Source organism: Cervus elaphus, chromosome 1 (assembly GCF_910594005.1).
Source record: "Cervus elaphus chromosome 1, mCerEla1.1, whole genome shotgun sequence".
NCBI lineage: Eukaryota > Metazoa > Chordata > Mammalia > Artiodactyla > Cervidae > Cervus > Cervus elaphus.
The window spans coordinates 47,076,664-47,091,376 of NC_057815.1; the positions used below are offsets into that span (position 1 = coordinate 47,076,664).

The following is a 14,713-nucleotide window of genomic DNA, read 5'->3' on the forward strand; positions in this document are numbered from 1 at the left end:
GTGGAGAAGGAAATGGCATCCCACTCCAGTATTCTTGCCTGGAGAATCCCAGGGATGGAGGAAGCTGGTGGGCTGCCGTCTATGGGGTCACACAGAGTCAGCCATGACTGAAGCGACTTAGCAGCAGTGTGTGTGTGTGTGTGTGTGTCAGTGTGTGTGGTGGTAGTGCAAGGACAGCAGGGTACAACATGGGTATTTTTTTTATTATTATTATCCAGGTGATTCTATTATCTTTCCAACTCCCATTGATAATCACTGTACTGTCTTTTAACCTGTGCAAATGATGCAAAATGATTATAAAGTTTAGTCTGTCTATAAAATTGGAATAATAATATGTCCCCTCCCTTTCTCATCTGATCATTTTGAGGGTTTATTCTACCCCAGATGATGGATTTGAGACCTACTGGAGCCAGTAAACTTAGCTCTATTTGATGGACGCACATAAAGCTCACATCAACCCACCTCCTAGGGGACATGTTTGTGGACATGGAAAATAGAAGGGCTGGATCAGTGCATCCACCACCCTTATTGGGGAAACAGCTTGAAATTCATCACTCAACAATATGGGATCATTTTCAAACATGAATGAGAGGTTGTTATATTAAATAGGGATGCCCTTGGGGCTTTCTAGGTGGTGCTAGTGGTAAAGAATCTGCCTGCCAATGCAGGAGATACAGACTTCGATCCCTGGGTGAGGAAAATCCCCTGGAGTAGTAAATGGCAACCCACTCCAGTATTCTTGCCTGGAAAATTCCATAGACAGAGGAGCCTGGAGGGTTATGGTCCATGGGGCTGAGGGTAGTCGGACATGACTCAGCCACTAAGCGTGTGCACACACACATACACACACACACAGGGACGCTTTTAGACCTATTCAAATTCAAACTGGTATTATTTAGGGTACTCTGACCTGTTCTAACCTGTGAGTATTTTCTGATGGAACAAGAAAGTGAACATTTGTGATTTTTTCTTAACTGAGGAAACTCTGTCTATGGTCTTAAAAGATTATGTCTTATCTTTGCCTTCGTAACTGAAAATGAAACAAAGGAGTGGACATGTATTTTTAGTGGATTATCAAAACAAACACTTAGCTGACTTCAAACAGAATTTTCAACATTTTTTACTCAGTTCTAGTTGTGAATGTACTTTTCCATGAAACTTATGTGACATTTTAAATTTTGCTTGGTCACTCATTTTTAAATACAAATAAATTCTGTGAAAGCTGTTTATAGTCAATAATTTCTCCTAGATGAAGGCAATATTTTTCCTTTATTTTTAAATGTGTTCTCAAAAGAGAAGAGGCAAATAGTGAGGCAAAAAAGAATTAGTTATATCTCCAATAACAAAACTGAAAAAAGGTTTATTATAAGCTCCTTAATTGATTTCTTAATTGCTAATTTTTCTTAATAGTTATAGCTTAATTTACAAACAATATCAGGGTGTGTTGATTGTCACAGATTCCATAGCATAATTTTCTTTCATTATGCCCAGGAGGAAACTTTAAAGCAGTTCAGGTTTGCCCAATCTTTAAGCTCTCGAATTATTCTGTGAAGTGGCCATGGATCTTTTCCTCCACTTTCTCCAGATTCAAATGTCTAAAGGCTGATTGCTAATTATATTCAAAATTGTTTCTTCACCATTTTCCAACATACATTTCCTTCACTTTACTCCAATTCCTTAAAAAAAAAAAAGATACAAACTCGTTTGACCTAATAGTGATATACAATAATAGGTGTAACTTGTTTTTTGAATTAGAGTCAGTAGCATAGAATGATGTGTTCCTTTCAAGTCATACATCATTTATGTATGATGTATGTGCAGGTATTTCTGCCAGTACAGATTATATATTCCCTGATGGGCAGGAACTATTCTTTGTACTTTTTTATTTTTTTAAGATTTTTTCTTTTTCTTTTTTTGGATGTAGATCATTTTTAAAGTCTTCACTGAATTTGTTACAGTATAGTTTTTGTTTTATGCTTTGGTTTTTTGGCCACAAGGCATGTGGGATCTTAGCTCACCAACCAGGGACTGAACCTGCACCCGCAGCACTGGAAGGTAAAGTCTTAACCCCTGGGCCAACAGCGAAGTCCCTGTACTTATCTTTAAATCTTCTAGCCTAACATACTATCAGGGCTCAGTACATATATGGGAAATAAAAGATGTCCATCTTCTGTCACCTCCAAACTTTATTCTCTTTACTGTGATTTGAAGTTTATGTGGGAGAAATAGTATTTCTAGAACAGTGGTTTGAAATCCTGGCTGGATTCAATCTGGGGTGGGGGGGAATGTGATTCTCACTACCCAGACCAGTTTACATCTCTGGATGAGACCCTGAGCATCAGTATTTTTAAAAAAGACCCTCAGTGGTTCTAACGTGAAGCCAGGTTTGAGAAGCACTGTTCCACACTAGAGCAGTGGCTCTCATCCTCGGCTTCACGTTGGAATCACCTGGAAACGACAAGAGTCTTGGTTCCTGAGCCTACAGCAACTGAAATGCTAATTTTGCTTTTCTAATTTCACAATTCTAATTCTAAATTCTAATGCTTCACTTTGGAAGTGCAATTGTGTCCAGCTCTTTGTGACCCATGGTCTGCAGCACGCCAGGCTTCCCTGTCCTTCACTATTTCCCAAAGTTTGCTCAAACTCATGTCTAATTGGGTTGGTGATGCCATCCAAACATCTTATTCTCTGTCATCCCCTTGTCCTCTTCTCGTCCTTCCTTTCCTCCTCTAGAATCATCTAGAGAGCTTGTTAAAGCAGACTGCTGGACCTAACCCAAGGATTTCTGATTCATTAGGGGTAGGGTGGGGCCCAAGGATTTGAATTTTTCTACATAGTTGCAGAGGACACCATTTCTGCTACCAAGCCCACCCTTTAAGAACCACTGATCATTTTTCCTTCAAACTTCAAGGTATTTATGAACCCCCTTAGGACGTGTTTAAATACAGATTTTGATCCAGTAGGTCTGGAGTGAGACTCAAGAGTCTGCATTCCTATCAAACTCCCAGGTGATGCCAAGGGTGCTGGTCCCTGGATGACACAGAAAGAACATAGAGGGTTTTTCAGAAACCTATAGTAACAATTGTGTAAGTCCCTACGCATTGGCCCTTGATGTTTGCAATGGCTGAGGATGTGAGGTAAGAAGTTGGGGTGGCAGGTTTGGAGGCTGTTTTAGATTAAGCAGCATCGGTTTGGAAGGTTTTCATATTTGGAAATCTGTTTTTCCCTACTCATTTCTTTGAAAGAGATGACAAACATCTTACAACTAGATATATTGAAAGGATAAATGATCTCTGTTGTTTAGTGAATGAATAAATGTCAATTACTACTACACAGCCAAGAAAACCCATCATTTTGTTGCAAGTCTCTATGCCCAGTGAATCAGACAGGGTCTTAAGCAGGGTCTTAAGTGTATTGTTATTTGGGAAGATTTGAAAGTAAGTCTAAGAAGTTCACAACACAACATCCCAGTAAAAATGTCAACCCATTAAAAAAAAAAAGGTTGAAGAGGTAATTATTAAGTTCACATAAAAAACAGGCAAGAATAATAACACAAGCTCTGGAAATTAAGAGTCATGAAAGATACGGCAAAAGCCATCACAATATTGTAAAGTAATTATACAATTAAACAAATTTTTTTTAAAAAGAGAGTCATGAAGGAATGTAGCCCCACTAGATAACAGAGTATATTTAAACCCTCAATAATTAAATAATAAAGTTGTGTTTAATGCATTTACAGACACATAGAACAGAAGGCTAGAATTAGGACCAAATTAATGTGAGAATATATGATCAGACATAATTATTTGATAAAGGCAAGACCTCAAATCTGTGATGAAATGATGAGTTCTCCAAGAAGACAACTGGATAGACTTTTGGGGAAAAATTAAGTTGGATACATACCCCTCATCATAAATAAATCCCAAGTGGGTCAAATATTTAATTTTTAGAAATTAAACCATTGTATACATATGGCTGATTCATACTGTAGTACAGCAGAAACTAGCACAATATTGTAAAGAAATTATACTCTTAAAAAAATTAAACCATAAAATACTAGGGGGAAAACAAGAAAATTCTCATATAACTTTGAAATTATTCAAAATCCAGAATCTACAAAACACAGATAAATTTGACTACACTTCACCCTTGAGCAACATGGGTTTGATTGCACAGGTCCACTTACTTGTGGATTTTTAAAAATAAATAAATACTACAGTGCTACACAGTGTTTAGTTGGTTGACTTCAGAGCTACAGAACTGAAGATATGGAGGGCTGACTGTAAAGTTATACATGAATTTTCAACTGTATGGAGGGTCAGTGCCCCAACCCTCACTTTGTACAAGGGTAAACTGTATATAAATATCAAAAGCTTCTGCAAGAAAAAAGAGCATAAGAAAATCAAGATATAAAGAACTAGAAAAATATGTCTAATACATATCACAAAGTAATAGCTCTAATATGTAAAGAGCTCCTAGAAGTCAGTAAGAAAGAGACCAATAGACAATATCTTTTGTGAATATAAAAATTCACAAAATACAGGAATTCATAGTCCACAGAAAAATTAATACATGTGGCTATTAAACATATGAAAACATATCCAACTTTGGTCATTTAGGAGAAATGCAAATTAATACTATATTGGGATTCCATTTTTCATCTATAATTAAACCAATAAAATTCCCAATTTTTTATTAACCTCTGGGCAAAAAAAAGTACAGTCAAGCTGGTTAGAGAACAAATTGGACTAACTAGTATGGAGGACAAGTTGCTAATATCCACTTAAAATACAAATACTACACACACTCCTGAGAAAGCAAAGCATAATGGCCAAGAATATAGGCTTTCAAGCCAGGCTGGTTAACACTGCCCCCTGCGAGCTGTCTGACCTTGGGCAGGCTGTGCAACCTCTCTATAGTTTTCCTCATCTTTAAAATGGAGATGATAATTGTACCTTCCTTCCTCAAAGGATTATTAAAAAGATTAAGTGAATTAATATATGGAGAGTGCTTACCTTGATGCCTGGCTTATAGTGAATGCTATATGTTAGTAATTATTATTTTTTAAATTTGACCCAACATCTTCCTCTCCCAGGACTGTATCCTTGTTATATGTGTGCAGTTTTGAACTAACCCTGTACAAAATCATTCATTTCATCCTTATTTCAAATAGCGAAAGATTAGAAGGTACCCAGATGTCTATTATTTGGGAAATCTGTAATAAATTATGGTACGTCCATATACCAGAGAACTCTATAGCTTTAAAAAAAATAAGATATTCCCCATGAACCATTATGGACAACCTATCAGGATTTATTATTACTAAGACAGAAGTTAAAGTGGTAGAAAAGTGTACATAGTGCAAAAAAAGTGGGGAGGAATAAAAATATATATATTTTCTTGCTATGCTTTTAAAATAGAAAGAATACATAGGTGGTTAATTGTAGAGTATGGGGCAGAAGTAGAGTGGGAGCACAATTCTTCATTTCATGCCTTTTCATATGTCTTACTTTTGAACCATGCTTATGTGTTTGCAATATCTAGTATTTTGTAGGAACCCTGGTAACTTTATACTCCCTGATTGCTCAGGATCACCTAAATTGCACTTCTGCTTGAAAATAATGGCTCAGAGTAGAACCACTGATTTTTTAAATTTGATTTCTCCATGATCTTTTCGCCATTTTTCATAGATCTGTTTATCTTACATTAAAATCCACTGGAAAAATCACCTTTTTTTTTTTCATTTATTTTTGTTAGTTGGAGGCTAATATAATATAATATGGAGGCTTTATAATATTGTAGTGGAGTAAGCCAGAAAGATAAAGACCAATACAGTATACTAACGCATATATATGGAATTTAAAAATCACCTTTAGAATGCATTATAAGATCTCAGTCACATGATGTGCAAGGCAAGGAATTGATATAAAAACCAACACACGCTAGAGGGCACCTAAGTATCACAGTCAGCCAATACTTAGCTAGTGAATATTCAGTGCTTGCTTTTATTCATGACTTGTTTAGTAGTCAGAAGTATTTGTCTGAAACTCACTAGAATTAAGTCAATTTATGATCTACCATTAAAGGAAATTGTCTCTTGAAAAGTGAGCTACCTTTCTATCTTGATTCTAAAATGTGACTTTGAAGACTGATGAAGGTGAAATTTATTATGGGCTCAGAAAACAGCGGGAAGTGCTTTATACATGTTATTCTGTCTTTCCCTTGTAATTTCTTCAAGAAATTACAGATACTTTGCGGCGTGCATATAGAAAGGTTATTCCATTACCTATGGCCTTCAAAACAATATAAGGTCCTTATATAGAATCCACGACCCGTTCTGAACATCAGCACATCTTTGAGGCTGTTGCTGAGGCAGCAGGTCACTCAGTCAAACGTATCTTTATTGAACACCAGCTGTATGCCCTCCTCAGTGCTAGTGATATCACAGGAAATAAGAGATGTAGAGCCCAGTCTTCAGGAAACTTACATCCAATCACCTGATGAGAAACATCTGACAAAATAATTTTGGGTAGGGATCAACACCTCAAAGGATATTGAATCAACTTTCTTTAATAAAGGTATAACTGGGATGTGCAATGAGATGCTTAGGGAAGCTTTCACTTTCTGAGACAATATGATTTGAGACACGAATGGGCAAGAAAGAGAAGACTATGTAAGCTCTGGGCAAAGAGCTTTGGTTGGACCCAGCCTTGGAAGGGGCTACACAATATAGTGGGAGAAGAGAAGAAACCAAAGCAGAACACTGGTTTGGGAGTCAGACTATCACAGGTTGGATGCTGGCTCTTCAATGTACTAGGTCGTACTACTAACTAGATATTTGAGCAAGTGACTCTTTAAACCTTAGCTTCATCTGTTATGGGGGTTCATTTCTGCCTCGGAGGGCTATTGGAAGAATTTATACAAAGCTTCTGACACTCAGTGAAGGGAAGCTGTTATTAAACGGGTCATTCCTTAAGTCACGAGAAAGGAAAGGAATCCACCCTGAAAACAGGTCCCCCTAAATGTTTTTTTTTTTTTTCAGGCTACAGTGTCTGAAAATGAAAAGCATATGACTTCAGGTAGAGTAAGAACAAAATATTGCCACAAGGATGGCCTAGCTTCCCAGGTGGAGCTAGTGGTAAAAGAACCCACCTGCCAATGCATGAGATGCAGTAAGTGTTCAATCCCTGGGTCAGGAAGATCTCCTGGAGAAGGAAATGGCAACCCACTCCAGTATGCTTGCCTGGAGAATCCCATGGTCAGAGGAGCCTGGCAAGCAACAGTCCGTAGAATCACACAGAGTTGGACACGACTGAATGGACTTAGCATGCACACAGACTCTAGCAGCCCATTCTATGATGTGACTCCCAAAAGACTGTCCACTAACCAGACTGTCTCCTGAAGGTCCCCGCATCAATCAAACACTGCCCCAGGGATTACAGCACCCTATAGTCTTGTACTCATTGGCAATATTTCTTTGAAAAGTTGCATTTGGCCTCTTAATGTTAAGTTACTGTTTCAAACATTTATACTTGGTGACAAGGAACTTAATGAATATTTGACGCTTTGGTCTCGAAGTGCAATTTCATATCACAGCTCGTGCAAATCTAACTTCTCCACTGTGGTCACAAGTGTTCTTCTTGGATACAAATCAGATCGTATCAACCAGCTGCTTAATGAGGGTCCCTGTTAATTTCAAGATAAGGCTCAAACCTTCAGGATGGTACTTGAGGCCCTCTGTGACCTGGCCCCTTCCTGCCGGTTTAGCCTCGTCCTTTGTCACCCCCCGCCCCCCTGCATCCTATGCTCCAGCCACACTCTGGGAACTCACGGCTCCCTGAACCCAATGTTTCCCCTGGCCCTCTGTCCAGGCTGATGAATTACCCTTCCCTGTCCTGTTTCCTTGGGAAACTCTCACCCTCCATTTTGAGATTCAGCCCCAAGCCCTCTGCCTTTAAGACACTCTTGAGTTCCTCACTCATCCTAGAACACCCACCATAAAACCCATGACACCACGCTGCACTATTCAATGTTTGTGTCTGTATGTCTTTACATGACTCTGGGCTCCTGAAGACAAGGGCTGGCTCATCTCTGAATTCCTAAAGTATGGCACACAGTAAGCACTTTATACATCTTTTATGAAGGAATGTAATTTTTAAATACTTGAGGGGAGGTGATTCAGGATTTTATCACTCTCAAGTGAAAAAAAAAATTTCAAAACTGAGGAGTTCATGCTCCTGACTTAAATAATGGAATCTGGCATCGAAAGATCAGATTTGAGCCCCATTATTATTAGAGCCAGTTACTACCTTTGGTAAATTAAGTCTTGAATGTTTACCTTCTTCTACAGATCCAGAGTTATTTAGATGGCCAAATAAGATGTTATATGTGAATGCTCTGCATAATCATATAGCCTTCTATAAATGTTACATTTATTACTGAATGTTTGATCTGAATTTAGTCTCCTATTGGATAAGATTAATATCTAAGTGATATAATGCTGTCTTTTTCTGTGGTTTTGAATATCATTGAGAAACCTTTGGTTGTCTATAAAATTAAACTTTACTTTTATTTAAATTATGATCATCTTTTTCTAATTATACTTGGTCAGAAACACAGAATGCTTTTTTATAGAATTCTTCCAGTTTGGTGGTGTTTTTGAGTCCCACGTCTCATACTGACAAAAAAATATTCTTCTATAGAGTAGGTATTCTGTGTATGTTCATTGATAGATTTTTTTTTAATTTTGCCCTATGCAACCACAACAAGAGCACTTACTTATAACAGCATAATTTAAATTGAACTTTATGGTTTTTCAATACAAGACGTTTCTTAAGGCATCTTTCTTGTATGCGCTAGTCAGCACTTATTTGTCTGATCTATAAAGTGACACTTCATTAATTCAGCATTACTGAGGAGGGACCCGTGAAGAGACAACTTTCCTCATAACTGAAGCACGCCCTTTCAAAATCCAGAACTTTAACAGAATTAATCATGTCTAAGGATAACTTTCAAAAAACGTGTCTGGACTCTTTGCAGGAATAGAGATGCAGACATAGAAAACAGACATGTGGACACAGAAGGGGCAAGAGGAGGGTGGGGTGAACTGAGAAAGTAGCAGTGACATACATACACTACCATATGTAAAACAGAGAGCCAGTGGAAGCTGGTATATCGCACAGGGGGCTCATCAAAGTACTCTGTGATGACCTAGAGGAGTGGAATGCGGTGGGGGGTTCAAGAGGGAGGAGACGTATGTACACGTGTAGCTGACTCACTGCTCTACAACAGAAATGGAAACAATTGTGTGAAGCAATTATCCTCCAATTAAAAAATAATAATGATCATGTGCCTGGAGAATGCAATAATTCTGTGCTCTCTTACCCGGGCCACAGTGCCCCGTTCTGCAGTAGAGTCGAGAGCCACGGTGACGGGCACCATCCTCTGCCTCTTTACCAGATGCCACGTTTCTGTGGTCATTTTTGCCTCTGTCAGAGAACAGGCTCCTCAGGAGCTTCTGGCCAAGCAGGAAGCAGACATGTAAACAGGACCAAGTGATAACTGCTGTCCTAGAGACACACGTGGCCCCTAAAGAACCCAGAAACAAAATGCCCATGTCTGTCTGGGGAAGTCAGAGGGGCTTCATGGAAGAGGTGGTCATTGAACTGAGTCTTTAGGGAGAAGTAGAAGGTAACAGGTGGAGGCGGGCAGCAAAGAGACCTCAGGCAAAGGGAGCAGGTGGGGTGCTAAGAGGGCACGAGAGGACACTGCTAAGTGGAGACCTGTGAGTCTAGGAGGAACCACTCTGGTGCTGGTCAGGTGGCAGTCAGTCAGTCAATCAAGTCAGGTGGTTAAAGCAGATATGACAAGTGACGTAAAATAACTTACTTTCACTCTAAGTGTATAAATACACATTAACTCACAAATTTGTTTTTCCCACTAAGGGGCCTGGTCTTCCTGTCAGTGGATATTCTATGGACTGGAGTTTTGCAACATCTTTCTCACATCAGTTTGAAAGATCTATGGTTTCCACTTCTGATTTCTTGAAAGCAAAGTATTAATAAAAACTTAGCAAGTGCTGAGAAACAATCTAAGAACATAACCTTTCTAGATTTTTGTGACTGTGTCCCCTAGTCTTTTACACACACAGACACATACTTCACCCAGTTGTGATATTGCCATTTGCTTGACTGGGTCATTCTATATTATTCAACTCGGTTTTCATGAAAACAACTCTCTGTTCACACTCAAGATTTCTCCAGATTATTTGATCTTTAAATCAAATTTATAATTTTAACAGCATATACAATAGGAATAAACAAGTAAAAGACTCTTGGTAAACACATAACTCAACTAGTGGAAACAGACATATCAAGGCATAATATGAGTGTTTGCCTATAGCTTAAGTTAGGCTATCTTAAGAAAGGACTGGAGAGTGTTACTGAATCGCGTGAGTTAGTGAAGGAGGAGGACTAGATTGTATTGTGGATGACTGGATTGTGAGGATGGAGGTCCATATTTAGGCTACAGAAATGGGCTTGGGCCTTTCACATGGGCCTTTACGTGTCATTTTAAAGGAAGAACTCTCAGAATATGGTCCCTGACCAGCAGCATTAGGACCATTAGAACTGCAAACTGGGAACTCATTAGAAATGCAAACTCTCAGGCCCCAGCCCAGATCTCTGGAAACACCAGGGTGAGGTCTTTACATTTGTGTTTTTGTTTTGGTTTAGGGGCTGTTTTGGCTGTGCTGTGAGGTATGTGGGATCTTAGTTCCCTGATCAGGGAACTGAACCCGTACCCTGGCAGTGAAGGCACTGTGTTGTAACCACTGGACCACCAGAGAATTCCCTACATCCGTGTTTTGTTTAAAAAAAAAAAAAAAAGGTTTATTTATTTGGCTGCATCAGGTCTTAGTTGTGGCAGGCTGGCATAGATGCTGTGCATCACGTGGGGTCTTAGTTCCCTGACAAGGGATCGAACACAAGTCCTCTGCTTTGCAAGGAAGATTCTTAACCACTGCACAACTAGGGAAGTCCCCGCATCTGTATTTTAACAAGCCCTTCAAGTGATTCTGACACGTGCTCAAGTTTTAGAACTACCGTGCTGAAGAGTTAGGCCTCTCCTTTACGCGACGTGGAATCACTGAAGGGTTTTGGTCACGGAGCAGTTTGAATCCTGTGACCGTCCAGAGGTCACACTTACATATCCTTAGCTGTGTCACAGGGAGTTCAGGTTGCTAATCAACCCTCACTTACGTTTCATGCCACATTCCTAAAAATCTCTTTCGAATTCTTGAAAATGGTTGTTGGCTTCATTCATTTGCATACAATTATTAAGAGCTTCTTTTGTGCCGGGCTTTGTCCCAAGTGCTTGGAATACATCAGTGAATAAAACTGACAAAAATAAGGGCCAACTTCCTATTAGGAGGAGACAGACAATAGACGAAACAGATAACCAGCACATTAGCAGGTGATGTAAGTGGTGAGGAGAGCAAGGAGGCAGAGCGGGGACAGGGAATGCTGGGGGTGGGGTTACCATTGTAGACAGGTCACGAGGGTAGGAGAGAAGAGATTTCTTGGGAGAGGAAACAGCAAATGCAAAGGGCTGAAGAGAGGAAGGGCTAATAGGCCTGGAGCCAAGCCAGCAAGGGAAAGAACAGACAAGAGATCCTAGCTTCTGCCTTGTAGTGCTGACAGTCCGCCACCTGGCTTTAATCAAAACCACAAATCCAGGCAGAGAAACAACAGATTAGATATGTTCTGATGTAAATGGAGCAACCAGTGAGCAATGTAGATGAATCTTCTCACTTGGTAACGTTTACTGAGCACGTATGTGCCAGGCACATCCAGAGTCACCACACAGCTCCTGGGAGTAGTGCCCCTGCAGCTGCACAGCCCGGCAGAGTCCCTCCTTTTCCTGCCCTTGTGGGACTTAAAATCTAGAGGCGAGACAAACCTAACGACCAGGGTGAAACTCATCACACGCAGAAAAGGACAGAGCGCTAAGGCGGTGAGCTCAGGAACATCTGTTATAACCACCTGGGGGTATCAGGGAAGGCTTCCCGGAGGAAATTATATTTTGGCCAAGACTAGACCAGTGAATGGGACTGGTCAGAATAAGTAAGGTGAAGAGGAGTTTCCAGGCAAAGCATGGCCTGTGCTTGGACCCAGAGCATGTGGCCCAACGACAGACCTGAAAACATACAGTCTAAAGAGAGCAGGAGGAGTTAAAGAGGCAGAAAACAAAGAGGAGCTAAAGAGCCTCTGATGAGAGTGAAAGAGGAGAATGAAAACGCTAACTTAAAACTCAGCATTCAAAAAATGAAGATCATGGTCCCATCACTTCATGACAAATAGAAGGGGGAAAAGTGGAAGCAGTGAGAAATTTTATTTTCTTGGGCTCCAAAATCACTGCAGATGGTGACTGCAGCCATGAACTTAAAAGTTGATTGCTCCTTGGAAAGAAAGCTATGACAAACATAGACAGCATGTTAATAAGTAGAGATATCACTTTGCAGACAAAAGTCTGTATAGTTAAAGCTATGGTTTTTCCATAAGTCATGTATGGATGTGAGAGTTGGACCATAAAGAAGGCTGAGCGCTGAAGAACTGATGCTTTTGGAGTGTGGTGCTGGAGAAGACTCCCAAGTATCCCTTGGACAGCAAGGAGATGAAACCAGTCAATCCTAAAGGAAATCAATCCTGAATATTCATTGGGAGGACTGATCCTAAAGCTGAAGCTCCAATACTCTGGCCATCTGATGCAAAGACTTGACTCATTGGAAAAGACCCTGATGCTGGGAAAGATTGGGGGCAGGAGGAGAAGGGGGCGACAGAGGATGAGATGGTTGGATGGCATCACTGACTCAATGGACATGAGTTTGAGCAAACTCCAGGAGATAGTAAAGGACAGGGAGGCCTGGTGTGCTGCAGTCCATGGGGTCACAGAGTCGGACAAAACTTAGTGATTGAACAACAATGAGAGCAGGGAGGAGAGGCTGAGTGTAGAGGATGTGGGCCCTGATAAACCTTTTACAGGTTAAGGGCAAAGGAAGTGCACTGAAGGGTCTTTAAGTAGATGACCGGCATAATTCATGTGGGGTTGTAAAAAGCTCAAGAGTCCTATACAGAAATTGAATGTAAAGTTAATATATTCAGAGATCTCAGTGTCATCTGTTTCTCACTGAGTGGATGCATGCTAAATACATTATGAAGTGATCTATAGCAACAGTTCCCAACCTTTTTGGCACCAGGAATTGGTTTCGTGGAAGACATTTTTTCCAGATGGTGGATGATTTCAGGATGATTCAAGCATTACATTTATTGTGCACTTTAGGTCTGTTATTATTATTACATCAGCTCCACCGCAGATCCCAGAGGTTAGGGACTCCCTGTTCTAGAGGATAAAGAAAGTGGCCAGCAGCAGAGCCAAAACATTTCAGGTGTTTTGTCTCTAAATAGCTGAATAATTATTACAAATGCCCAGATAATTCAAACTTCAAACAACTGTGCTAAATACCCTCATCGGAGCCCAACAGCCTGGTCCCTGGCGGTCACAGAAGAGGATATGTAATATAAGCAGCAGCAGTGTTGACCTTAGCAGGTACAAACCGACACAGAGCAATATGGCTTAGAGACACGACAGAGTCAACACTGCACATCACTCATCAGCCAAGTTCACCAAGGGACGCACTGAGTCCACTGATTATGCTCCTAAGAGAGGGATTCAATAACAGACGTGCTGGGATGGTGCTAAGCAAACAGCAACTTCGGAAAAATAGGACCCTCTGGCCAATTTTAATCTGGATATATGCTCATCATATATCATAAATACCATCAAGGAATGAGAATAACAAGGAACCTAATACATTCACACGAGACTCCCCCACAACAACTAAACACAAGGTTTTTAATAGAAAACAATAGAAAGGGGGGAAAGGACCCAAACCCCCGGCAACTGCACAACCTCACAGTGATGTTGTATTTAAACATGTTTCAGTGTGTGTCTCTGTGGGTACACGGGGATTCACATAGGGCTCTCGGTAAAGCATCAACTTGTTTTGTGGTGCCGATTCCCTAAGAACCTGATGAGTTTCTTTGAGACAGACGTAGCCAGCCCAATCTAGCTCAGCTGTACTCAATCTGAGTTGCTCTCCTACATACAAACCCTCACTTCAAAGCCAGGAACATAATGTACAATTTTTTAATGGCTCTAGACCCAGGCACTCAGGCGCTCTGCTCTGCGCCTTACCTCAGTGTAAACACCTAATCAAGATTGCCCGAGCTTCAACAATAGCAGCCAAATGCAATTCGAGAACCACAGGCCTTTGAAGTCCTCCCAGCAAAGGCCGGTTTTCTAGTCCGGGATAATGACATGGCATGATTGCTGTCTTTGTTGTATCTTTTCAGTAGAGAAGCAATTATAGGTCCCAATTTAACAGAATAGACATTACACAGCTTATGATGCTCAAAATGCAATTTCATTTGATCATTTTCTCGATTTGATTGGTATTAATAGAATGGCTCACCAAGGGGGGAAAAAAAGAAACAGCTAGCAGAGGTTGTGTCCCACTCCACTTTCAAAGAGATAATGTAGAAGTATGCTTTATCCACCCGGAGACTCACTGGGGGGACTCACACACCGAGTTCTACCAAAACAGCCTGTGGATGGAAATGCTGTACATCTTACATTCTCTGGGGAAGGCAGGGTA

The 14,713-nt window shown here is 40.4% G+C and overlaps 1 protein-coding gene across 4 annotated transcripts in view; it reads left to right on the forward strand.

Annotated features, from left to right (window-relative positions):
* The window catches only part of JHY (junctional cadherin complex regulator), a 76,438-nt gene that overhangs the window by 24,724 nt on the left and 37,001 nt on the right, over window positions 1-14,713 (forward strand). Inside the window, exon 3 of one of the 4 annotated variants that reach the window (XM_043896066.1) lies at window positions 358-416. The exons of the other annotated variants lie outside the window; for them this stretch is intronic. Within the exon in view, the coding sequence (XP_043752001.1) occupies window positions 358-416 (59 nt within the window). Of the gene's footprint in view, window positions 1-357; window positions 417-14,713 lie in introns of those variants that run through there. 4 annotated transcript variants of the gene reach the window in all.